Source organism: Melopsittacus undulatus, chromosome Z (genome assembly GCF_012275295.1).
Source record: "Melopsittacus undulatus isolate bMelUnd1 chromosome Z, bMelUnd1.mat.Z, whole genome shotgun sequence".
NCBI lineage: Eukaryota > Metazoa > Chordata > Aves > Psittaciformes > Psittaculidae > Melopsittacus > Melopsittacus undulatus.
In genome coordinates, this window is record NC_047557.1 from 29251840 (window position 1) to 29279235 (window position 27396).

Genomic DNA, 27396 nt, shown 5'->3' on the forward strand with positions numbered 1-27396 from the left:
TTCCTGTCCAAATAATGTAGTTGTAGGATTTAACAAGGCTTGCATTTTCAGGAAAGTCACTAGTTTTGTAACCTGGAATGTCTGGTTTTCAGACAACAGCAAGAACTTTGAATATGAATACTTTTAACTCTGAATAATTCTCTGAAGGTCAAATTCTGTTTCATTACACAACAGTTGTTGCTTTTAAAATCAGCAGGTGTTTTTTCAAAAAGATATTTCTGCCAGAGAAATCCAACCAAAGAGGAATCCCAAAGGCTCAGCCAAAATTGCAAACTGAGCTAAGTGCTGCAGGCACCACAGAAGTGATGCCATTTCCTCATGCACGCCCTTTCCAGAAATTATATTGGCTAAAACACCACAGTTCCTTTCCCTGCTCTTCTCAGGCCAATATGACTTGGTTGTACAGGAGGATTTACCTACTCAAGATGCCCTGAAAGAGACAGGCAGAGGGACAATAGCTCCTCTCTGTAGAATCTGGGCAGTGGGACAAATGCAGTGGTGGCATGAAAAGCTGTGATGTAAATTGCTCTTCCCCCATGACTGAGTGGAGGACCTCTCGGTTGCTCCAAGAGGACGTCAGCTATGCACTAGGATGTAAGGTGACAACCTATCTCACACAAGATGGGTAAAAGCTAGGACGTGAGGGGAGAAGCCCAGAGTAATAACTATCTCATAGGAATACAGATGGTCACAGGGAAATGTAAGCCAGCAAGTGAATTTTATAGAAAACTTCCAACAATTGATCAAAGATACTCTTCTTAGGTCTGGCTTTACTTCCATATAAATGTATGAAAGTACCAGTTACATACATCAAGATGGTATCCTTCCTTCTGTTAGCTCTGCCTGATTGGTCTCAGGATCAGAAAAGAAACTTAACAACCGAGACTGCCCGGTTCCTTCTGCCTATCATGCAAGACAACTCCTACCTAGTTTTCTAGGTGAAAAGTCCAAAAGCATATACCCTTTTCAACAGGCCTAACTGTTGGAAACACTAAAAATTTGTCAGCTAAGATGAAGGTGTAGGCTTTTTTACAATTCCATGTTAAAAGTCAGGTGCTGAAATTTGAAAATCAGCAGCATTTTCTGCAATACTAAATACAAATATCTTAAATCCTACCCACATACTTTATATGAAGCAAAGTTTTGCTCCACTGAGTTACCTATTCAATAGACCTTTTAATTTCTGGTCCAAAATAGGTACTAGTCAGTTTCAAGTCTAATCTTTGCCTCATGTTAATAAGAGTAAAGTTTTCATAAAACTAACTTTAAAATAAGTTATTGGGTTGTTGTTTTAATCTCATTCCACAAGAACTGCAACACAATCATAGCCTGACATAACAAATATCTGCTATACTAACATGTCTTTGTTTCTCTTTAGGTACTCTACTTGGGTTCTACCAAGAATACATGTGAAACTAAACCATCACAGATAAGCGTGTTTCACCACCTAGTGTACACGTACATGGGCAAAAATACAGCTATCCATGTGCATTTAACTTTGCAAATTCTTAAATTAACAATTCAGAAGAAGGCACCTATAAAGTCTGTAGTCTTCATTACTACATTTTGATCTCCTTGTTTTCTACCCTTCTAATCTTGTGATGTTCCAAGTAGAGTGACACCATGTCTTTTCAAAAGGCTGCAGCTGAAGGGCAGGAAAAAAATATTTCTAGAGTTATCAATAGGCCAAAGTATGGTGTTTCATCGAACCTACTATGCAATCTTTGTGATAGTTTGAAAGGGTACAATGTGATCAGCCAAATGGATGAATGCCCAAGAGCTTGACCATGTGCAGTGAAGTAAAAGACTCATTTTAGTGATCTGTGGGTGAAGAACTATTCAAACAATTCAGTTTGACTATTAATGAACTTATAGGTTAGTATATGGTGAAGGAATTCATGACAAGAGCAGTCATGTGGAAAGAATCTGCTCATGAATATTTGTTCTTGTTTTGCAGAATTTGTTAATTTTTTTTAGCCTAATCAATGTGGATTTGCTCTTTCTGATTTAACATACTGTCAACTTTCTTAAGTCTGCACAGAGACTGAGGAATTCAGAATCTTTCTTGAACCAGAATCCCCTAAACTATAAAAAGAAAGACAAAATTAAAGATTAAGTGATTTTTTTGTTTGTTTGCACTGAATCCATGTCCTAATGTTTGATGTATGACTGTACAAAATAAGGTTAATTGCTGTAGCACTTGAGAACATTTTTATTAGTCAAGAAAGGGAATATATTTTTCTTGTAGTCTCAAACACTTCTGTTTCTGAATCAACACCTCTCAATAAAAGGTAATCTTTATAAACATTAAATGGGATAAAAAAAAGTTGAAGATCACATTCAAAATATTCAGCACAGTAAAACACTAGGTCAAACCCATATCTTTTCCCTGAAAACACAGTTTCACACTCATCTTTTTCTTGATGATTCTGCTGAGTTACTCATTGCAGAAAGGAGTGATAGTGCATGCCTCACATAGCATTAATGACTTGACATTTATCAACATTTTTCAATCACAGAGCTGTTTGTAAATGTACTATGTACATTTTCCTTTCAAAGTCAACTAAGATGGACGGGCAAGGGTACTTTGAACTGTCACTCAGTGTTTGCCAGCTTACTCAGGCTCTTCCATTACCTGCCATCAGGAGACAAAACATAAGGGGGAACATGTGAGTGGTCTTGGCATAGTGAGCCACTTGTGTAAAAAGAATGGGTCTAGACTCACCAGGGACATGCAGCCCTGGGGCACCTTGCACCACTGTAGGTATGCCACTGGTAAACAAAATAGGCTCATAACTCAAGCCAAAAGAAAAAGAGCTTTTTCCTTGGTTCTAGCTCTTGCAAGCAAATGTCAGCACTGTTCTTCGCAATATTGTCTAGACTGAGAAAGCATATATGTTAAATTATCTGCAGACACTGGATAAATGTGAAACCTGCTTAAAAATGTGCTTCACCTGCAAACCTTGTTTTGATGAATTTATTCCTAATTTCTTTACCTAAAAACTCAAAAGCTGGTATTCACAAAATGTTTTTCCATGGTAGCTAACAATGAACTGATCATTACATGTTTAAGAACTGAAAAAGCTGTGCTTTTGCAGTTTTTGCATGGTGCCAGCAATAGCAAAACAGATAATTTTGTTTCTATATACAATTATGCAAGCTAATTATATGACCAAATGTTTGCACAGTGTTTTAATGTTTTGGGTTTTTTTTTCCCCAAGAGTTGCTCATGTTTATCAGTTGTCATTGTAAGAAAACCAAGATCAGGGTGTCTCAGCTGCATTCTGCAGTGTGAGAACCCAACTAAATGTGAGCACTAGAGATACGTATTTTTCACAACAGCAGGGCATTTGCTCAGTCCAGTTCCCTACCTACAGCTGTTCTCAGCAGCACTTGAGTATGAACTTGTCTCACACCTGCACTGCATTCAGTCCCCACCTCTACTTCTGAAAATGGAAAATGAGATTTTCAAAAACTGACAGTAAGTTTTTTACTTTACTTCCACTACACTCGGACGCCAGGGTCAGTCAAAGTGAGACTACTGCTCAAGACTGTAAAAAAACTAACCAGTGAAATGTGCAAGAGGCTATTGCAAATTCAAGCTCATCACAATGTAGTCAGTGCTTTGAGACTTCACTATCCTGACACGGTTTTGTGAAAATACAAGAAATTTAAGAAAAATTAAAATACTTCGTAGGTACTTTTACATCCCATACACTGCGACAGTAAGAATTGCACTGTGTGTGATAAAACTGACTTTATTTTTTTTTTCTGCAGGGTATACTGTACTTTATGCTGTTTAAAAGGAATAAAGCAACAGCTTCTTTTCTCTTGCAATGTTTCATTTTCTTGCCTGTTTCACTGCCTTTCCTTTACGTTCAGCTTCCATATAGAAACTGTCATCCCTTACCTCTGAAGGATACAGAGGATCAGAGTGCAGTAACTTGGGGCTAGAAATATTGTTTTCAGCAGTCTGTCTTCCCCTTTCACATATGAGGCCATAAGACAATCATAATTTGTATTACAGAGAAGCAAATGTAAGACACAATCAGTACCCGACTATCTCAGTTATGCTCTTCTCACTGTTCCAACCACAGGACAACAAACAATCCAACAAGACTGATGCCGGTGTTTGGTAGAGACAAAGGCAGACATTAGTGAAGTAAAAATAAAGAAAATGAAGTACAGAAAAGGAAGCAAAGCAACACTGCATCTTCCTGATGAAACCTATGAACCTTGAGGAACAACACTTTCCAGATACCTCCCTCACAAAGTACAGCTTTGCAAAACTTCTCAAATAACCTGAATATCATTTACACAGATTTGGTCCTTGGTGTTCCCTTTGGCATGTAGCAGGGCAATTAGCAGAATTATATTGTGGTTTAAGTAAACATGGGTACGTACGCTTTGTTCTTCCTCCCACAGGTATCCCTTCATATGCTATCAGATCTGACACCCAAATGAATTTCTATCAGCATTGGTCTTACCAGAATTAAAAACCAAAGTAATAAGGAAAATCTACATGAAGAAAAAAAAAAAAAAAAAAACAAACGCATATTACTTTGCTGTGTTCTTGTGCAAGGACACTTTGATTACTCACAGCAGATGTTTCACACTGCAGCTCTACCTGCTCTGTATCTATTTCTTTCTGTAACTGCATGTAAAGTGTGTATTTTTAACACTAGAACCTCATTGTGACTGCTGTCACAGTCACTCTTCATCACTTTACAAAGATACTGGAGACTGAGCCGGGATTTGAACAGTGCTTTAAAAAATCTAAAAATAAAAGGCAGTAATGATGGGGAAATAACCAGACCACAGTGAGAACTGGAGAATATAGACTAGAAGCAAAACCACTATTATCAAGAGATGGAAAGCAAGAGTTACACCCATCACTGCCCTCCATCATTTTATGGTACCTGTTAAAGGATTACTTTCCTAAAGGAGCTTCTGACATGTGCTACCAGTTTGGAGAAATAACAACTACTAACCTGTATCTTTACTGAGTTATTACGCCTGCCACAGGCACTAATTTAGAATGTGCTACTACCCATAATTGCCAGGAATTCATCCTCTACATACAACCACAGGGCTAATGCAAAGAATCATGCTGTAAAATTTTGAAGAGGGAAGAGGCTCAGCAGTATCCAGGAAATGTTTATTAATATTTATAGACCAGGTACATTTCAGATAAAAAGACACATACTGAAGGCGTATGACAGGTAATTGAGAGGTATGGCCATAGACACTGTGCAGACATTAAGACATCTCTGTAATTTCAGCTGTAAATATTCTGTACAGTAATAGCAGCAGATTTTGGCAGTGACTCAGATTAGCGGTGACTCAGAGGAATTGCTAGTGAGAAAGCAGCAAAACTGGAGATCAGGGAAAGAAATGGTAGTTTTCCACAAAAACTAACAGACATGAATACAATATAGATACGTCTTTAACAAAGGGGGGAAAAAAAAAAAGAAACTCTGGCATAATGTCCTACTGCAATACAAACACCAGTTTACTGTTTCTTTGCTTTGGTGATGAGAATATTACCAGAAACAAACAGCAGAAATCAGTGGCCAGTATTTTTCTGCTCACAAGTTAGACAGTTACACTATTTGATTCACTTGTACATATGAATAAAGTAGGTTTGCATCTCGTATTTTGAATTTGTGTTGCACTAGTCATGAGCATATAAATTTAGGATGCATACATATCTATGTAAACAGATAATAAGTAGAAATACTGTAAAGAATTTGAATACTGACTAGAAAAACTGATGAAAAATGCTGAGGATCACACCCTAAATTTTATCATACTGCATTAGGAGCAGCAATTCATTTATTTCAATGAAGTCATCTGAACTTCACATTGCAACCTTTGTAACCAAGTATTAGGCATAAACAACTGAAAATACTGATACTCATTTTTTTCTTACAAATATATAAAACAGTATTTGAAAAATGTTTGCAGTTGGAAAAATCAGGTGCTTTGCCAGTCTTCTACATCTTTTTATTTAACAGCTTGCTTTTCCTGTTCTGAAATAACGCAGGGTTTTAGAGAAAAGACACTCCTCAGTCCGCTTTCCTACTACCGTAATGATTGTGAATGTCTTCTACAGGATGCACATAAAGGAGTGTCCTAAGGAGTGTCCTTTCCATCTCCTGGGAGGATGATTTTTGTAATTGTTTTAGGTTTGAAAAGAATACTTCACCCAGTTTCCCTCAAAAAAAAGAAAACAAAACAAAACAAAAAATCCCACAACAACAACAACAAAACAAAAAAAAACCACAAAAAAACCAACAAACCACCACCAGAAAAACTCTTGTTTTTGCCAATTTAAATGTCAGTGCACAATGATAAGAAAATCCATAATTCTAAATAGGTCCTTCAAACTACATAACATTCAGACCAATCTGTGAAAATGGATTTACAAACCCACACAAGAACTGAGCCCAATATGAATTACAGAATCATAGAATGTTTAGGGTTGGAAGGGACCTTAAGATCAAGGTCTAAGCTCCCTGCCATGGGCTGGGACACCTCACACCAGTTCACGTAGCTCAAGGCTCTGTCCAGCCTGGCCTTGAACACTGCCAGGGATGGAGCATTCACTACCTTCCTGGGCAACCCATTCTAGCACCTCACCACCCTCACAGTAAAGAATTTCTTCCTTATATCCAATCTGAACTTCTCCTGTTTAAGTTTCAACCCGTTACCCCTTGTCCTAACACTACAATCCCTGATGAAGAGTCCCTCACCAACATCCTTGTAGGCCCCCTTTAGATACTGGAAGGCTGCTATGAGGTCTCCACGCAGCCTTCTCTTCTCCAGGCTGAACAGCCCCAACTTTCTCAGCCTGTCTTAGTATGGGAGGTCCTCTAGCCCCTGATCATCCTTGTGGCCCTCCTCTGGACTGGCTCTAACAGCTCCTTGTCCTTTTGTTGCTGATGACACGAGAACAGCATGTGTAGTTATAATGAACAAAAGTGCATAATCATTTGCTAAACTTGAACAAAGAGCAGTATCAATAACAGAATTATACCTGTTGAATTAAGACTCAAATTCCAAAAACAGATTAGGAGATCAAAATTCCATCAAGAGCCACCATAACTGAAGATGTTTCTGCTGAAACTGAAGTAGTACCACTTTACTATCAAACAAAATTCACTGGTAAAGTTACAGCAGTCAGTAATGAGTATTTTGTCATAATTCTATTTACACAACTAGCTTATTAAGAAGCATAAAAAATAAAAAACACTCTTGGCTCTTGCAGCTCATATTAAGACAGTTTAAAAGACTACAGTAAACATTTCATAGCAGTATATTTGTTGCGGCACCTTACAGTTAGTATCCCATTTAAAATTTTTGTTTTGTTCAAGAGAGAATAATGTCTGTATTTACTTAGTCACTATAGACACCTACATCACACCCATCACTATGTATTATATTTTTATCACTGTCATTATGACTTGCACTACAATAATGCCCAGAAGCTGCAGTAGGCTGCAGATTGTGCCTGTTACTGGGTAAATATAAAATAAATAAACTCTTCACCATGAACCCAAACAGAGAAGAGAGACAAATGTGGAGAGTGAGAACAGGCAGAGACAGAGCTAAAATAGGACACAACAGTGCAACAAGACAGCCTGGGTTATTCCTGCTTCCAGTAAAGGCAACCCACTTGTGGGATTGCTTTTGCTCAGGGACCCAGATATACTTGGTGGGTAATGTGGAAAGATGGGGAAGTCCAATGTGTACCTCAAGGGGATTTGGTTTTAGGGGAAAACAGCCAATGAACTCAATTGTATGTTGTTGCCTGCTATATAGCACTTTTATAGCCCACCAACTAGATGTCTTCAGGTCACCAGTGGCTGGCCCTGACTTCTCTCCGATCATCATTCCAACAAAGAATGAACTTTGACGAAACTAGATGAGCTCAGCAGTGACCAGATGAGTTCCATGGTGTCATCAGCAAGCAACAGTCCAACACTGCACATGGTCTCTCCTGCTCTGAAAGACAGTTACAAGAGATGGAGCCCCACATCACACATCAGCTGAACTCAGCAGCTTTATAGGGACTGGTCCATGCACTAAGGAATGATATCTATCTCTCTCTCTCTGTGCAGATGTGTATATATATATATATATGTATATATATATATATATACATATACACACACGAGACAAGAGTGATGATATATTGAAAAAAGTGGGATCTGAGCATGACGTGAATGGAATGGAATGGAATAAGGGGTGGATACTGTCCTGGGTTCAGCAGCAGCAGTAATTTTTCTCCTTCTTAGTAGCTGGTGCAGTGCTGTGGTTTTGACTTTCAGCCTGGGAACAGCGCTGATAACACCGATGTCTTTAATTGTTGCTCAGTAATATTTACTCCAATCAATGACTTTCTGAGTCTTATGCTCTGCCAGGGAGGAGGGGAAGCTGGGAGGAAGCAGAGACAGGACACCTGACCCAAGCTAGCCAAAGAGGTATTCCATACCACAGCATGTCATGCCCACTATATAAACTAGGGGCAGTTACCCAGAAGGGCTAGATAGCTGTTCAGGTCAGGCTGGGTATCGGTCAGTGAGTGGTTGTATTCTCTTCCATTGTTATTTTCCTTAGCATTATTATTGTTGGTGGTAGCAGTAGTGATTTGTGTTATACCTTAGTTACTGGGCTGTTCTTACCTCAACCCGTGGGAGTTACATTCTTTCAATTCTCCTCCCCATCTCTCCAAGAGCAGGGTGAAGAAGAAAGGGAGAAGTGAACAAGTGCCTGCATGGTTCTGAGTTACCGGCTGGGCTTAAACCATGACAATTCTTTCAATAAGCTCCAGCAGCAAGTACCACAGCAAAGACCAGAATAACATTCTGCCATGCTTAAGTGAATACCAAGTTTTGACAGTAAAATCAATTGACCCATGTTTTCACATCTGCATCTCTGCATTCCTTGCCCAGTGCCCCTTCTGCTGCACCCAATATACACTGAGCTGGTATCTCAAGTCTGCTGAAAAGATGGTATGCACTTTTACAACTAGTCATGAAGGACATGCTTCACTAATTCTAGTATAAAGTGTGATACTTGCAAACCCTTCACTGGTCTAAGACAATATTTACCCTGGGAGAGATAAATGGTACGGAAACAGAGACAAAAGAACATGTGCAGGCTATTTATAATCCAGTTAGAAACAGGTCAAATAGATACATTTTAAAACAGTTTTTTTTTGTCCAGCTGCTGTGGTTTAAGCCCAGCAGCTGAACCCAAGACACCAACTTAAGGCAAAATTCAAACATGGAAGCATGGTCTTTCAAAAAAAATTCATATGAATTTCCCTAGCTTCCTTAAAGTCAGAGAAAACTAATTATCAAATTCAGCTTCAGAAAGACTGGCCATAAGTAGAATAGAAAAGAAAAAAACTAACTGATGCAGAAAATTCCCATTTTCATTTCCAGAAGAATTACTGAATCATAGAATCACAGCATATCTGAAGTTTGGAAGGGGCCCATAAAGATCATTGAGTGCAATTCCCTGCTCCTCACAGGACTATTCCATGTATTTATAACTGTGCGAGACCCTGAAAGTAAATGAAGACCATTTTTGCCCTTTATGTATAGAGTAGATACCAGAAAGAAGCTTTACTTCTTGCTGTCTTGTGTCTCTGAGGGGTAAGAAAGCACCTAAAAAAAAGCAAGGAGTTGGTATGCTTCCTGTTTACCATCATCAAACATGTCTGCAGCAGTGGGGACCAAACAAAGGAATGCATCACCATGGTGAAGATCATGTTATAGCACTGCTAAGAAAGGCAATACAGTTTAAGAAGAACACAGGAGTAATAATCAAAAAAGCCAAACTCATCTGCAGTTCAATATTTGCACACATCTACACTCAACTGTGCTTTTTGGCCCCCAGTGACTTTGTGTAAAGGCACAACCAACCTATTCTCTCTCTCTAGTACACACATAGAAATCAATTTTGTGTTTGGTGTCAATAAACTTCAGGTGGAGATCTCAAAGCATTGTGTAAACATAAAAATAACATCCAATATTTGCAAATTAAACTAGATATGAAGGGGGGAGGGGATTTAACTGGACCTGTTAGGGAAAAGCCCAAGAGAAACATGCTAGGGCTGAAGGATGGCGGACTAGGGAGGACTATCAATCTATTGTTTCATTTGTGGGAAAGGATAGTTGTTTATACCCTGTCCTGCAGGGGAAAAAGAGTACTAGGGCAAGAGTTAGCAGAGCTCACTCACAGAGCTTCAGGTTAGATTCAAAGTGTGAGGGGGTTGTAGCTGGGTTTGAACTAGTGTGGCATTGTTCTAGTATTAATGAGGACTAGAAGGCCTCCTGCCTCCCGAGGGTGCCATCAGTGTGCTCTGCTCGCTCCCTGAAATGCCTGTACACCAATGCACGCAGCATGGGGAATAAACAGGAGGAGTTAGAAGTCTGTGTGCGGTCTAAATGTTGTGATCTGGTGGCAATTACAGAGATATGGTGGGACAGCTTACATGACTGGAATGTGGTCATGGATGGCTATGTCCTTTTTAGATAGGTCAGCAAAGCGAGGTGGTGGAGTTGCTCTTTACGTGAGAGAGTGACTAGAATGAATTGAGTTCTGTCTGGGGGCAGATGAGGAGCAAGTGGAAAGTCTGTGGGTACGAATTAAGGGACAGACTGGTACGGGTGATACAGTTGTGGGAGTCTATTACAGACCTCCTGATCAGGACAAAGGAGTTGATGAGGCTTTCTACAAGCAACTGAAAGCAGCCTCACGACTACATGCCTTGGTCCTCATGGGGGATTTTAACTACCCTGATATTTGCTGGAAGACTCACACAGCCAATCATTCACAGTCTAGGAGGTTCCTCCAGTGCATTGATGATAACTTCTTAATGCAAATGGTGGACAAACAAACTAGGAGAGGAGTGCTGCTAGATTTAGTACTCACCAACAAGGAGGGTCTGGTTGAAGTGGTGATGGTCAATGGCAGCCTTGGCTGCAGTGACCATGAGATGGTGGAGTTTAGGATCCTGTGTGGGAGGAATAGGATACCTAGCAAGGCCACAGTTCTGGATTTCCGAAGGGCCAACTTTGGCCTCTTCAATCAACTGCTAAGAGAAGTCTCATGGGAAAGGGTACTAGGTGGTAAAGGAGCTCAAGACAGTTGGTCAGCATTCAAGGACCACTTCTTGCAAGCTCAGGATCAGAGCATCCCAATGGGTAGGAAATCAAGTAAGGGATCTAGGAGACCAGTGTGGTTAAACAAGGAACTGCTGGGCAAACTCAAGTGGAAAAAGAGAATTTATGGATTATGGAAGGAGGGGCTGGCCACTTGGGAGGAATATAGGACAGTTGTTAGAGGATGTAGGGAGGCAATTAGGACAGCTAAGGCCTCCTTGGAAATTAATCTTGCAAGTCGGGTTAAGGACAATAGAAAGGGCTTCTTCAAATACACAGCAAATAAAACTAACACAAAAGGCAATATAGGCCCACTGTTGAACGAGTGGGTGCCCTGGAGACAGAGGATATAAAGAAGGCAGAAGTGCTGAATGCCTTCTTTGCCTCTGTCTTTACTCCTGCAGACTCTCCTTGGGGGCCCCAGATTCCTGTAGCCCCAGAAGCAGTCAGGACAAAGGAGGAGTTTGCTTTGGTAGATGAGGACTGGGTTAGGGATCAGCTATGCAATGTGGACATCTATAAATCAATGGGTCCAGATGGAATGCACCCACGGGTGCTGAGGGAGCTGGCGGAGGTCATTGCTAGGCCACTCTCCATCATCTTTGGTAAGTTGTGGGAAACGGGAGAAGTGCCTGAGGATTGGAGGATGGCAAATGTCACACCAATCTGTAAGAAGGGCAAGAAGGAGGACCCGGGAATTATAGACCAGTCAGCCTTACCTCCGTCCCTGGAAAGGTGATGGAACAACTTATTCTTGACTCCATCTCTAGGCATATTAAGGATGAGGGGGTCATTAAGAGCAGCCAACATGGTTTTATGAAGGGGAAATCATGTTTGAACAACCTTACAGCCTTCTATGAGGAAGTGACTAGGTGGAGGGATGATGGTAGAGTGGTAGATGTGGTTTTTCTTGATTTCAGTAAGGCATTTGATACTGTCTCCCACAGCATTCTCATAGATAAGCCAAGGAAGTGTGTGGGTTTGATGATCAGGTAGTGAGGTGGATCAAGAACTGGTTGAAAGGAAGAAGGCAGAGAGTTGTGGTCAATAGGGCAGAATCTAGCTGGAGGTCTGTGACCAGTGGAGTCCCTCAGGGGTCGGTGCTGGGACCAATGCTGTTTAATATTTTCATCAGTGACCTGGATGAGGGAACTGAGTGTACCCTCAGTAAGTTCGCTGATGACACTAAACTGGGAGGAGTGGCTGACACACCAGAAGGCTGTGTTGCCATTCAGTGAGACCTGGACAGGCTGGAGAGTTGGGCAGGGAGAAACTTGATGAAATTCAACAAGGGCAAGTGTAGAGTCTTGCATGTGGGAAGAACAACTCCATGTACCAGTACAGGTTGGGGGTTGACCTGCTGGAAAGGAGTGAAGGGGAAAGGGACCTGGGGGTCCTGGTGGACAGGAGGATGACCATGAGCCAGCAATGTGCCCTTGTGGCCAGGAAGGCAAATGGCATCCTAGGGTGCATTAGAAAGGGTGTGGTTAGTAGGGCAAGAGAGGTTCTCGTCCCCCTCTACTCTGCCTTGGTGAGGCCGCATCTGGAATATTGCATCCAGTTCTGGGCCCCTCAGTTCAAGAAGGACAGGGAATTGCTGGAAAGAGTCCAGCACAGAGCCACAAAGATGATGAAGGGAGTGGAACACCTCCCTTATGAGGAGAGGCTGAGGGAGCTGGGTCTCTTTAGCTTGGAGGAGACTGAGGGGTGACCTCATCAGTGTTTACAAATATGTAAAGGGTGGGTGTCAGGATGATGGAGCTAGGCTTTTTTCAGTGATGTTCAGGGACAGGACAAGGGGCAATGGGTGTAAACTGGAGCATAGGAGGTTCCAGGTGAACATCAGGAAGAGCTTCTTTACTGTGAGAGTGAAAGAGCACTGGAACAGGTTGCCCAGGGGTTGTGGGCCTATGCTGTCTCCTACGCTGGAGATATTCAAGGCCCGCCTGGACAATTTCCTGTGTGATGTACTCTAGGTTTCCCTGCTCTTGCAGGGGGGTTGGACTAGATGATCTTTTGAGGTCCCTTCCAACCCTTGGGATTCTGTGATTCTGTGAAATCAAATTCACGACAAAATACTCAAATCTTATTTCACTCAGAGGGAGAAGTGGCCTCAATGAAGCTTTTAAGAATTTTCAGGTACAAAACTTCCAGAAATTTCATATTTCAACTGGATTCTTATCCCAAATATCCTCTATAAAAAGGCAGGCGAAACATGCATCTCTCTGTATGAAAGCAAATTTTGTTAGTGCCACCTCCTGGTGATGTAATAAAATTTAAAAACCCCATGCACTCTAACAAAATGAAATGCTAATATAGTATTTTGGCCTGTTCTGGTTTGCTTGTTTATGATTATTTGACCCAAGGCATCAGATTTTCCTCTCTGCAAGCCTGAAGGAGGATACAAAATTAATTAGCCATTTCTAGGATTACTTTTAGGATGCATAATCATCATTTAATCTTTAATCCATCTGCCTTGATTTTATCCTTTGGGAATTTTGCTGGGGAAGACATTCAAAGGCACACTGAGATCTGCACCAGAGGTTGTCCGTAAGGTCATGAGCTCCATCACCCAGCTTGTCCACAGTTTCTTTGCACCCTTGCAGCTGGAGATACTCTTTGTATGCTATTGACAACAAGCTGTCATCATGGTGAAAACAGGCATAGAATCATAGAATCATAGAATACTTAGGGTTGGAAAGGACCTCAAGATCATCTAGTTCCAACCCCCCTGCCATGGGCAGGGACACCTCACACTAAACCATATCACCCAAGGCTTCATCCAACCTGGTCTTGAACACTGCCAGGGATGGAGCATTCACTACCTCCCTGGGCAACCCATTCCAGTACCATCATAAATCTATTGATAAATATAGCCCATTACCTTCAACTGATTTGCCCCAGTCTGAAAGAATAGCATTTGATCTACAAGAATTGTAAAATAGGAGTTTTACTTAAAACTGCTCCTTTGCTATATTGCCCTTGTATGTCCTTAGCTATCCTTTGGATAGCTGCAGCTTATTTTAAAGCTCACTGTCCACACCCACAAATTAGAGGATAAAGGTATGAGTCCTGGTACAAGAGAAGTTAAATTATACTCTTAGCACAGAATGCTAAGTGATGGCAAAATGCCTAACACTGTTGAGGGATTTTACAGTTCCTGTGTAAAGTAGATGCTTTTTGGCATTAAGCCTAACACTATTCAGGGAATTTTTGTGAGTCGCCTGGGGCCTTTCTAGTACATAGTCCAACATGTATTTTTGTATCACCAGCTATTTTTATTCTTTTAAACATTTTGGTCTTAAACAAAATTATGAATGTGTAAGATATAGACTCTAAAACTACAGAGTCAAAGTCAATGTAAATCACCGCCTTCCATCATTTGTATTCAACAGCTGAACATCATTTATGATAGGGAAAAAAAAACGAAAATGTTCAGACAGAGAGGGGGAAGGAAAAAAAAAAGAACTAAAGGAAAAAAAATACCAAGCCACCAAACCTGAAATAAGCATTCCAAAAGAATATTTTGCAACAAGAATCTATGAACCATCTTTTACATAAAAATGATGTAAAATTCTTGTACATTCTATGAGAGGAGTAACAAGAACCACAGTGAACCTTCTCAAACCTGACCAGGATTGCTGGTCATTCAGCCCCTAAAATTAATTGCAGAATTAAACTTGGGGAGTCTCATGTTCTCAGCTGTGCCCTTTTAGAAAGTCCTAGACCAATCAGAAGAATCCACCAAGACCCATACCTCCTGTCTTCAAAATGGATTTCCCCAGCAAGTGCCAGAGCCGCAATGATTTCCTTGCCTTGATGGATCCCGTGCTGTTTTTCAAGAATACCAAGGCCACTGAAGCCTATGCAAAGCTGGAAAATGTGTCATGCTGAATAAAACTAGGATCATTGTCACTTAATCACTTTGCTGTACCTAAACATCATCAATAACCAGGCTTTAAGACTGCTGACAATTGATTATAGAAATCAACTGAAAAAGAAAATAAGTCTTGAGTTAAACTTTCTGTGTAAGAACTGCATGGAATACTGATGAACATTTTTTTTCACAGTGTGCCAACCGACACATAAACCCAACAGCACTAGGAGCAAAGTAAGTATATTAAAGAGATTTCAAGTGTGGCTCAAGTTGCTTACTGATTAACACTTCTGCATATAACACCCCTCGCAGACCTGTGCAGTTATTGTTCAAAAGTGAAACAAGGCTCTTTTGGCAACTAGAAACAAATGATCCTCCCTGACCAAGTTCACAGTTCTCACACAGCTTAGCAGCACTGGAGCTGCTGCTCCTTCCAGAGCCTCTGTGGAAAAAAAAAAAAAAAAAAGAAGAGGAAAACCAATCAAACAAACAAACAAAAAACCCAAAACCAAACAAACAAAAAATCTAATAAACCCTACTCCAAAGACTTATTGCCTGTCAACTATTTCCAGGATAAGGAAGAGCCGTAATGGTCTCCAACAGGAAATGTGCCCATCTTACACATGAACACTAAGTAATTGATTCATTTTACTAGAAAAAAAAAATACAGTCACATTTGCAAGAAAATAGGAAATAAAAGGTGCAATGACTTTTCATTGTACCAGGAACAAGTTTAACATTGCAGGAAGCACAGAAATGGAAGATGAGTGCTGTCTTTTCAATAACCCTGGAAACGAGAACAAAAGGCGCTCATGTCTACCTGAACGAGTTTCTGCATTTCTTACTAACAAATGCCCAGATTCACACCTAGATATTCATTAGTAAGAGCACAATTCCAAGTATTTTCATGTGAACTCTTCACAACTGTGTCATTGTCCTAGTCACGGAGCCACATGTTGACTACACCAGTTTTAGTAGAGCAGTCAAAGTGGAAAAAAAAGGCCAGATCGGTATCTCAGGCTTGAACTCCCTATGTATGCAGTCTCACCAGCTGGAAAGGAGAATGGGGGATGCAAGGAGATGGCTACAGCTCTCATGACTGAGCATTGCTCACAATTTCTAGAAAGTCTTGGCAGACATACTAGCTGAAAGCACAGTCACAATAAGGAAGACCAAAAGCCAGGCTGACAGGCTGCCTCTTTCCTCCCATGGACCTCTCCACCAGGTTATGATCACAGCAGCTGGAAGTGCAACAGCTACACCACCTCCACCATCAGAACCTCAGCATGGAATTTCAGTCACAGTGGAAATTCTTCATCCATCAAATCCAAGCTGCTTTAAGTCTGTAATATATTGTCTTACAGGACAGGTAACCCCCCTCCTAAACTTTGAATGAACTGCCATATGCATCTTAGGATAATCAAACAGATTCAGACCAAAGATCCCATTCCACCAGCAGTACCTACTCCCACAACCATCTTCCACAACTACCTGCACTAAGAGGTAGTTATTTATTTGGTAGATAATTATTTATCTTTCACAATGATAGGAAGAGCCGATATAGAAGGATCAAAAAATGATATCACTATGAATGCTTGGCAGCCACAAGCCAGTTATCCCTGTGGTAACTTTTCTGACACCTCTTGCTTAAAACCCAAAAAGCCAGAAGGATCATGAGGCCCTGCTTTCACGGTCTGTATTCGTACTGAAAATCAAGATCAAAGCAGCTTTTGCCCTTCTGCTCTGTGGGAGGTTTCCGTCCTCCCTGAGCTCGCCTGTTGACTTCCTATCATTGTGAAGCAGAATTCACCAAGCATTGGATTGCTTACCCACTAATAGGGAACATGAGCCAGGTTTAGACTGTCGTGAGACAGGTTAGTTTTACCCTACTGATGATGTGTTGTTGCAATAGTAATCCTGCTCAGTATGAGAGGAACCACAGGTTCAGACCCCTGGTGCTTGCGCTTGGCTGAGGAGCCACTGGCGTGAGGCTACCATCTGTGGGCTTATGACTGAATGGCTGTAAGTCAGAATCCCACCTAGACATAGTGATGCTGTCAGCGCCTCGGTGGCTTGCGATAGCGGTCACTCAAGACTGACCCAGGAAATTAGAGTCTTGTTCCGAACGTGTGGCTTAAAGCCCTTCCTGAATCTTCGGTAGTGAAGACAGGCCCTCCTCATAGGAGAATGAAAACTCCTATCTTTAAATCCAGGTTGATGGAGATCCTCTAACCTTGTACGGTCTTCCATCTAAGAGAAGGACACTCCTACAAAACGTAGGACCTGCAGTCTTTGCTGTCACCGTCCTAGCTTGCTAGGCTGTGGCAGTTAAACCTCAAGTGTAAAGGGTGGGGCCAGTTCTGCACAAGCTGTGCCTCACCTAAAAAATCCACTGTGCAGGCTGGAAGGGCTTGGCTCTCTCTTGTGGGTATGGACGGGTGAGGGTTGAATCGGTAGGTGACAAGGTGCATGGGAAGCTGCAGATCCAACCTTGCATGTGGGCGGACCAGCGCATGGGTAGCTTGAGTTTACTCAGGAGATGACAGTCCTGGTCAGACACTCCCTGATTGCCTAAGCACCCTTTTCAGACCAGATTTGCATATCCCACATGCCCTTGGTCACTATGCTTGAAGTAAGCGTGGTTAAAGCCCTCCCCAGAATTTTCACTCATGAAGTCAAGCCATCAATCTTCAACTCTCTAAGTGGTCCTGCTAATAAAAACAATTTTAAAACTTGATGAATTACTAATCTAAATCCATAGAAACACAGAATCTCAAATCCTGAAGTCTACAGTATCTTGTCTAACCATCACTGTTTATACATAAACTTCCCTAATGTCAGCCCTTCAGCTGAATTCTCTACAGCTATCCAAAAAAATACCAGACTATATGTGAGAGCTAATCAGGCCAAGAAGGAAAGATAGAAATGACAGCAACTAGGAACAGAACGGCCACGCACAGAAGATCAAAATCCTCAAATCAAGGACATTAAACTCAGTGATGTTCTGTTCACCCTGTGGTAACACTCTGCAACACATACTGTAGGTGAATTAGCTGTTATGTAGAGCGATTTCATATCCCAGCATGGATTCCCTGTTTTTAGGCATGTAATTTTGAAAACAGCAGGAATCAGGCTCCATCTGTAGTGAGAGACAGAAACCTCTCATATGCTGTGAACTACAGCCACAACTACAACAGAAACAATCACCAGATGGTGATCTCAGAGGTCACTCAATGAATATGCAAATGTATTACCACTGATCTGACTCAGCAGAGCACTCAAGCATGCAGTTAACTTTCAGCTTGCTCTAAATGATGCTTGTTTCAAGCCTGCAAGCATTGCCCAAGAGGGAGGGACTTTGTCACAATTTTCAAAGGTAAGTAGTGAAGAAAACTGAGAGAAGCAACAGACTTGTAATAAAACGACAAATGTCTCCCTTCCTCTACTTTCACTCAAATTATCAACCCAAGCTTTTCTTGGTATTGTATTTAATTCCTTTATATAAATTAAATTCTCATGTCTATGTGCATTCAGTTTCAAAAGTATGATACCAAAACTCCTCCAGAAAAGTAATCCCTACCTCCAGCATGAGCAGAGTCAAGAAGTGCTGAAAACTTAAAAGTTTTGTATTGAGTTCAAAAACCCAAGGGCACACAGTCAAGTATTTTTTCATTTGCTGCATAAGCACTTACCCACAGAGGACAAATCTCCAAATTTTGTGAGGGATATGCATCATTATTTTTTACAGCATGAACAGTGGCTCCTAAACCTGGATTGCAACTCTATGGTCAAGACATGCTCCAAAGTGTTTTACACCTTGTGCAGCCTAAGCACAGTAAAAAAGTTATCACTACATTGCTGCTTTCATCAGTAAGCAACTGTCAGCCACCAGTGGAAAGCTGGATTCATTAATGCAAGGAGGAGCATTTCTGACAGTACTCACAAAATTCTGGTGCCACAGAACTTAAAATGACTACCTGGTTTTGTTGAGTCAAGAGGTTAGGTTAGCAAAGCAAACTACACTGTTCATAAAGAATCTTAGGACAGCTCCAGGATTCTCAGCAACTGCTGTTGATGCCAATATAAAGCCCCTGGGAATAATTGAACTATGAATTACTTTAATGGAAAATAGCAAAGCATTTCGTTTCAGTATCTCTTCCTTTATAGTAAAAGAGTGGTAAAGAAGAGACTGGATTCCATCTCCTAAAACCATACATCTGTGTATATGAGAGTGGAGAAAAAATGCTATTCCTAATAGCAATAGAAGAAGGAGTCCTGCCTTCACCTGTGCATAGGGAGAAGGCATTTCCAAATTCTTGCTGTTCTGGCTTTAAAGACTGTGGGGCTGGCAGTCTTGGGGGCTGTGGGACTTGTAATACAGGCTTCCCACTGGTAACCACTTGTTTCCTAGAACTTAGAGGAGAGGTGAATAGTACTGTCAATGATGCTGCTCTTAGGACCTACCCCTCCCTTTAAATGTAGGCTGGCAGACAAGTTTCCAATAGTTGGTATTGGGGTGCCACTGCTTGAAGATGGACAGGGAGGTCCTGCATGAACTCTGATAGGGTGGAATCTGCTGTCCACTGATCATTCTAGGCCTATGATGAATACCTGTTGTCTGATGACTCATACTGCATGACCTCCTGTTCATTTTTAAGAAATTAATGTAATCAAAGTGGTTTTGACAGATCCACAGCTATGACTGACATCAATCCAAAATCTGTAAGTAATCCACTGTGTATTATGCCTGTTTAAAAAAATACATAAATAAAAAGAATGGATATTGTAGTAAATAATAAATGAAAGAGCACTGTATATGACCGTTAGCTTTGTGAAATTACTGGTTACAAGAAAAAAAATTACAAGCACTGTATGGTCTGTCAGGGAGAAAGAGCAAAGCCAAGCAATGACTTAGAGCTTTATCATGGAGAAAACCTGCCTCTTCGAAAACTAAAGTTTGCGTAGGGTCAGCTGCCTTTGCATTAGGTAAATCAGCCATGAAATTAAGTGAATGCTGACCAAGTGAAGTAGGCAGCCAGGAATGGAAAGACTTGATAGGATGTTGCCATTAGGATGAACACAGCTATTGCCATCTCTTCAGTCTATTAATAAAATGGTGCCAAAAAGCACAAACAGCAAGCCAGCACTTTGCAGATACAGACAAAACAGGGAAGAGATACCAATTCACATTCTAAACAATGTGCATACAGCAAAATCAAGAGAAAGTCACAAAATCACAGAAATGCCTCTAAGGTCCTTCATACTCTGGGGCACTTAACAATAGAAAAGTATTGCAAAAAACAGAGCACAGGAGTAGCTACAAACACTAATTCAAAAGTAGATGCTTATTGTAAGTGTATAGATATGCCGTAATTTAAATGTAATTATAGAATAGCAAATTCTGAAGGCCATCTTTCAAATTGTCCTAATTTTTTGAACCTTGGCTTTTCATCATTCACATGTTCCTGTTATTTAACTCTTAGAACACACAACTGGTAAGGGATTTGAGAGATCGTCTCAGCCACAGCCTACCTCAAGGCAGAATCAACTAGATCTATATATTTGCTAACATAAAAAAGATTTTTAGGCAAAAGCTGCACTTGCCAGTGGAAATCACTGGATTAAGATATTGCATAGACAGAGTAATTTCAGCCCTAACTCAGTTGAACAGCACATGCCCAGCTTTCATCACTAGGCACATGTTTAATGTTATGCACACATTTAAGTAATTTGTTCAATCATAGACTCAGTGACTAATTAACTTGTTCAGCAAACAAATTAAGCTGACAGAAATAAAACTGAAGTATGGCTTCAATTATGGTTTTCATTCAGTATTATGATCTTTCTGCATCAAAACACTGAACCACAACTTTTACCATCAGCATGCGAGATTTTCAACACTGAAGCCAGTAAGATTATATATAACCACTGTATTCATGACTGAATTACATGTAAACCCTGCATACTTGACCCTTCACTTACTATGATTCTGCAGTGTCTCAATTTTCTCCATCCTGTGAACTATGAAAAAAAACCCAAACCAACCAAAACATGCCTATTTTGCAGAACTTCATTCATAGCACACTTCCAGATAAGAGCAAAAGCCACCTAAATGTCTCTATAGACATCTGTGCATAGATATTCTCACACACTCTGCAGTTAAAACTCACTAATAATGAAAGACCTAAGCATATTGTCTTCAAAGGTAAGAGCAAAATCCCTACTGACAGTAGTAATATATATGCCCTAACCACATTTAAATGGTCATAGAAGATTTATTTTACATACTATTTTTCATGGTTACATTTTTACATTATGAAAATTTAAATTGTAAAGCATATCAGCTAAAAGCAGCATTATTTATTTCCGTGCCTGCCTGAAGCATTTAGGAAGATTTACACTGAAGCACAAATCACTCTCTGTAATTCAGTGAAGGACAGGGAGAACTGAATGTTCTTACACTGTCAGTGTTTGTTACAAAAGCAGGATATACCTTAGCCTAACACAGGCAACTAGATCCTTAGGAAAGGGCATACAACAAGAAAGCAGGTTTTCTGTTGGCAAGGCCATATACCATGTCGCTATAAATCAGCTACAAACAGAATTAATTCTTGCTGTAATTCTTGTCTGCAATTTTGACTACATTAGAAAGGTTCTAATATAAACAAGAAAAGATTATGTATGACAAATGCACTAGCTTTACTCAACAACATCATCTTTAGTTCATGATCAACAGAACAATATTTCTACATAGTTTAAACAGACCTACTAGCCTTATAAAATGCAGGTCAATACACAACCTTTGTTGTTAGTTTGGTCTTTGCTATTATTCTTCAGTAACATTGTAACATAAGGAGTAGCAGTGTTTTATGCCATCATTATCTCAATTTTATCATTAGCTACTCCTGGGGTTTTTATACTTGAAGAAAGGTCTCTGGGCCTGCAATTAATTTCCTCTTGCAAGTAAGCTGTATTTTGAATCTAAAATCCTGAAAATACAAACAAAACAACCTTTTTCATGAAAGCAGAAGCAAGTTAAGTAATTTCTCTATGTTTTCTTCCTCTAATGTCCTTCCTGATTTTATTGTGAAAATATGTAACATCACATTAACATGAAGATCAGCTCGCTCTTTCTTTAAAATACTAAAGCACCTTGGAGAGTGTAACTTTTCCCATTTTAAAAAATTACTATTTGGTGGTATTTTCAATATTATTTACATGTTTGCAAGTAGTTTTTCTTTAATCAGAATTCTTTAGCATCGACTTCCATCATGATGTCAGGACTCTCTCATATCAAGGTCAGAGTGGCCAAACTGATTCAAACCAAAACAACAGATTACCTAGAAGTGCATTAAAGTGTATGTAATGCCAATTGGACAGGGAATGTATTCTAAAAAGTCTGATTTCAGCATCAGCTCCCAGTTACCTGTAATAGTAAGAAGATGTGAAAAATTTCTAACCAAATTTATCCTGGAAATTGTAGGAATACAGCACCAAAGACAACATCTTATTCAGAAAAAAAGTTTAGAGTTTCTGATTAAGGTCAAAGCTTAATGTGCTAAGTTAAAACACACACACACCACACAGAAAAGAATACTATCCTGAGCACCTGAATAACTGTGCTGACAAATTACTTTGTTCTACCAAAAGAACACAAGCACTTGCCACCTTTTAATGAAATATTTCTGTCCATCAGTGACCTCTTCATGCTCTCACAGATAGGGAACAGACAATTATGTCCACTGCTTCTTGAGACATTTTTTAAGCTGAGATTACTCAAAGCTCTGACTGCATCTATCAATAACAACGTGACAACATAATTACTCAAAAACCATAACAATGATTCATAAATTCACTTTCAGAAAGCCACGTAGTAAAATTTAAATTTAAGCTGAAGCCCTGGAAAACCCAAACACTAATCCTTCAGAAAGCAAAACAAAAGAAGAATTCACAATTCTGTGCCTGCAGCACAGTATGCCACATAGCCTGCTTTCACAGTGCAGTTTTGAAAAGTAATCAGAGTTGGCTTACTGCTTCACCCACTGAAGATACATTTCAACTTCAATAAAAGATGAATTACTCCACCACAGAGATCAGTTTAAGGAATTGTAATAAAACCAGCCTAGAGACACTTTCACAGAAGTAGTTACCAGACACTAGCACACTGCACACAGGGTAGCAAGGACTATCTCAAACCAAACAAGACTGAAAGACAATGCACCGAACAGTCCCTCATTTCTATTCTTTATTGGAGACATGTCCACCTCACCTCTCCAACAGCTGCCATAAGCCACAGAAGCAAACAAGAACTGAAAATCCCTCCCTTGGGACTGTGCAATCCAAGACTATGACTGCCTTCCCTCATTCCCACCATGACCACAGACAGCCAAGCCTTTCTCCATGTTCCCTCTGCAACTAAAAGTCCACCCAAAGGGACTACTTCCCCTTTAAGCTCTGCTCTCCCCGGCCAGCCCTCACCTCCTTGCATCGCCATTGTATTTGGAGCATCACCTGTCAGTGGCACCACACTGCAATATTCAGAAGTCACTCCCTCCCTTAACATAAAGTCCTGATGAATCAGTCTGGGTGGACTCAAGGACTGGGATGGACAGGGGAAAAGGACAGCCACCAAAAACTATAGAGATGCCTCATCTCAACCTCACTGACCACTCAGTGTCCATAGAAGTGGGGCGTTGGATGCTTCTGAGGCTTTTTGTGTCTCTCAACTGCTTGTGACAAGGACACATCTAACACAGGTGTAAAACACTAACTTAAGAATCCATTTTCTTAAAAGCTCACACACATATAGCAAGTGCTGGTATTACAGATTTCGTACAGTTATCTGTCTATAGCTCACAGACTAAAGCATGACAATAAATTTTCTTGGAAAGGAAAACCACAGAGGTTTAACTAGGGGAAAAAAAAAACAATAGCTGAGAGCTTGAGATTAGGCTTGGAAGAGTAAGTACATTAAGAATCACAGCTGCAATAAAGGAAGACAATGCAGCTTCAAAACTGAAACTACAAAATAAGCTTTCCACTCAATTTATAGGAAATCTTTTCCCACCCTCTATGCCAGACAGCGTCTCAGCAGTCATGCACCACTGAGGATAATAAATACCTCTCATTAACATCCACTGGTTTGGTAATTTTTATCCATTTCTTGACAATTGTATTCTTGGACTACCATGGGGGACTTAATTCCAAACTATAATACTCTTATAATACCACATTTTTCTTAGGTCCAGGTGGTCAGACAAGGAAAACTAGAAAAGGGACACACAGTCCTAAAGTTTCTAGGTCTCAAACATCAGAAGAATACATGCTTGATGCAATATTAAAACGCAAGACAAATAATGCTAATGGAGCACTGTGAGACAACCAATCCCCAAATATAACTTTCTCGGAACTAGTGCAATGAAATAAACTAATTACTTATTACGAGCACCACTATAATTCCTAGGAAGATTAGTCAGAGAAAGGAAGGCATTTGTGCAAGGGACTGTGCAAACACAGAGTAGAGCACAATCACCAATACTGCTGCAACTGCCACCAAAAGGGCAGCTGTTATCAGTGGGCAGGATGATATAGTGTAGACCAAGCATTTTTACCATTCTGCCAGAAAAGTCTTTGCAGGTTTTTATTATAGTAATTAGGATCTCATAAGCTTTCTTTCTGGTAGTACTTTAAGTGTCAGAGCTGTGCTACTGCAAGTGGTAACAGAACAGCATGAGCTTTTCAGAAGCAACATTACTGTCATTAGGGCTAGTGACAAACTTCAGACCAGCTGCTTGAAAAAAACAATACAAATCTGGCAGCACTGAGCGCCAGAGTAGAGGCATGTTATCTAGCATGCTGTGCTGTCAATAGCTACGGCAATGTTACCTAGTAATCAAAGGCTTCTGCAAATCCAGAGTCGTGCATGTTTTTACTCACACTGGTTCCCTGCTAGCTTTGCCTATAATGACTTTGGACTTTCCAGGAGTGCAACCACAATTGCTAATGTTGCAGCGTCAGCAACAGTGAAAGCTTCAGTGCAAACAGGACACGGGAAACCACCAACAGTGTCCCCATGCGAGCTGGTGACAACGCAGTGACAGAGACACAGGGACAAGGGCACCATTCGCTGGTGCCTTCACTGTGACTACCACTTGTGAGGCAGCGCGAGTCAACCGCCAGCTGCTGCCCAGTGGATGGTCTGGGAGGTACCCACCGTCACGCTTACTACACATACGGCTCATCCCATAGATCTTGCAGCTAAAGCATTAGCATCTTCAACCAGGGCCAAAAGCTAACTAAAGTCTTGGGAGAGAAGGACACAGCTGAAAGTCATGAATTTCAAGTCTATTAAGTTTAAGAGGCCGGAGTTAACTGGCAGCACGTAGGCTCGCAAATGAGGCAGAGCTGTCATCTCACTGGGCACGACATGTCTGGTTTTTTGCCTGCGGGGACACTGCCTGGATGACCACAAGCCACAGGCAAGACACTGCTCGGCGCCGGAGCCATGAGGCTCAGCGGGGCAGCTCTGCGGGCCGCGCATCGCTCCGGCCGGCGCCCCCAGCCGACCTCGGGCTCCCCTCGGGCTCCCCCCGCACTGCCCGCCCTGCTCACGCTGCCCGCCGAGCCCTCCGCGCCGCTCCGCTCTGCTCCGCGCAGCCCCGCCGCTCTCCGCTCCGCAGCCTCCTCTCGCCACTACCTATCTCCGCTTATTCACGGCGGGATGACAAATCTCCCGGGCGGGTGTCTGTCCCGTTCTCCCAGACAGCACTGCGTCCTCATCTCCGCGGCTGGCTTGTCAGCGAGGTGAGTAACTGCCAAGTAACTTCACCACAACAGGGTTTGTTTTGCTTTTTCTCCTCCCCCTCTCTCCGCTTTGACATAGAGGCCGGGAGCCGCTGACTCTCCCTCTCCCCGCCCGGGCCGGCGGCGGGGGACACGGGGCAGCTGACAGGAGCAGAGAAGCCGAGCCGTCCCCTACCCCAGGGGCAGTCTCAACGGGGCGGGGATCCGCCGCACACACCCGCGGCGCTAGCGTCCCTCGCCGGCTGCAGCGTGCGGCTCCGGGCCGGGTCGGCCCGTGCCCCGAGGATGTCATGTGCCCGCGGGCCGCGCTGTTAACCCTTGCTGAGGCAGAGAGGGTCGGAGGGCCGGGCTCACTGCTGAGATGCACTTACCTCGCCACATAAGGAGAGCAGGGAGGTGTCGCCGCCGGCGTGCCCCGTCGGGTTGCCTTGCTGCACGGGACCGGGGGTGGCTCTATACAGGCTACAGATTGTGAAGGCTGTGGAGGGGCAGTGGCTGGGTGGCTCTCTAGGCGATGGAAGGTGCGGGAGGGTCGGGGAGGGGGGGATGGCAGTGTAGGTGCTGGAGGCTCTGGGACTGAATCATAGAATTAAGTAGGTTGGAAAAGACCTTTAAGATCATCAAGTCCAACCTTTATCCCAGGACTACCAAGTCTACTACTAAACCATATCACTGAGGGCCTCGTCTACATGATTTTTGGACATTTCCAGGGATGGTGATTCCACCACTTTCCTGGGCACCCTGTTCCAAAGCCTGATTAACCTCTGAGTAAAATTTTCCTAATAACCACTCTAGACCTCCCCTGGTGCAGTCTGAGGTTGTTACCTCTTGTCCTATTACTTCTTACTTGGGAAAAGAGACCAACCCCCACCTCACTGCAACCTCCTTTCAGGTAATTGTAGAGAGTGATAAGGTTCCCACTGAGCCGCCTTTTCTCCAGACTAAACAACCCCATTTCCCTCAGCTGTTCCATGTAAGACTTACTCTCTAGAACCTTCACCAGCTTTGTTGCCTTTCTCTGGACCTGCTCCAGCACCTCAATGAGGGCACTGGGTTGCCCGAGGTGGTTGCATGGGGCACCCTATAGGGGAGGCAGGGGAGCTGTGTGACTGAAGAGGTCATGTTCATGAGCTCTCTAGGGGTTGCAGGCCAGCTGGAGGGCAGCCTGGGCAGCTGCTATGCTGGCTTTACAAGGACTGAATGGGCGACTAAACAAAGGCTGTAGGAGGCTGTAAGGGCATCTGCATGGGACCTGTCCATGCAGTGGTGTACAGAAAACCGCTAGGGCAAAGGAGCAGGTAAACAAGGGGGACAGTACCTTAAGGGTGGAAAAAAGGATGAGGCGCTTGATGCCTGATGGCATTTTACTGTCTTAGAAATGTGGTGTGAAAGAAAGTGTTCTTCTCTATTATAAGGTAGAGATCCTGCTTGTACACATCAGTGGACCAAAAATGAATTTCAAAGAAACTGGAAGGAAAAGAGTTGGGCAGATCTGCTGCCTCCATCCCATCACCCAGAAAGTCCCAGGGATATTTAGCC

General features: G+C 41.9%; 2 protein-coding genes across 2 annotated transcripts in view; one reads left to right on the forward strand and one right to left on the reverse strand.

Moving 5' to 3' along the window:
* The window catches only part of GLIS3 (GLIS family zinc finger 3), a 148018-nt gene extending 128313 nt beyond the window's left edge, over positions 1-19705 (reverse strand). Inside the window, 3 exon segments of the mRNA XM_005155006.1 lie at positions 19334-19476; positions 19478-19620; positions 19622-19705. Of these exon segments, the coding sequence (XP_005155063.1) occupies positions 19334-19476; positions 19478-19620; positions 19622-19705 (370 nt within the window).
* A 5853-nt stretch (positions 19706-25558) lies between these two features.
* The window catches only part of LOC115947436 (sperm-associated antigen 4 protein-like), a 30971-nt gene continuing 29133 nt past the window's right edge, over positions 25559-27396 (forward strand). Inside the window, exon 1 of the mRNA XM_034072712.1 lies at positions 25559-25857. Within this exon, the coding sequence (XP_033928603.1) occupies positions 25559-25857 (299 nt within the window). The remainder of the gene's footprint in view (positions 25858-27396) is intronic.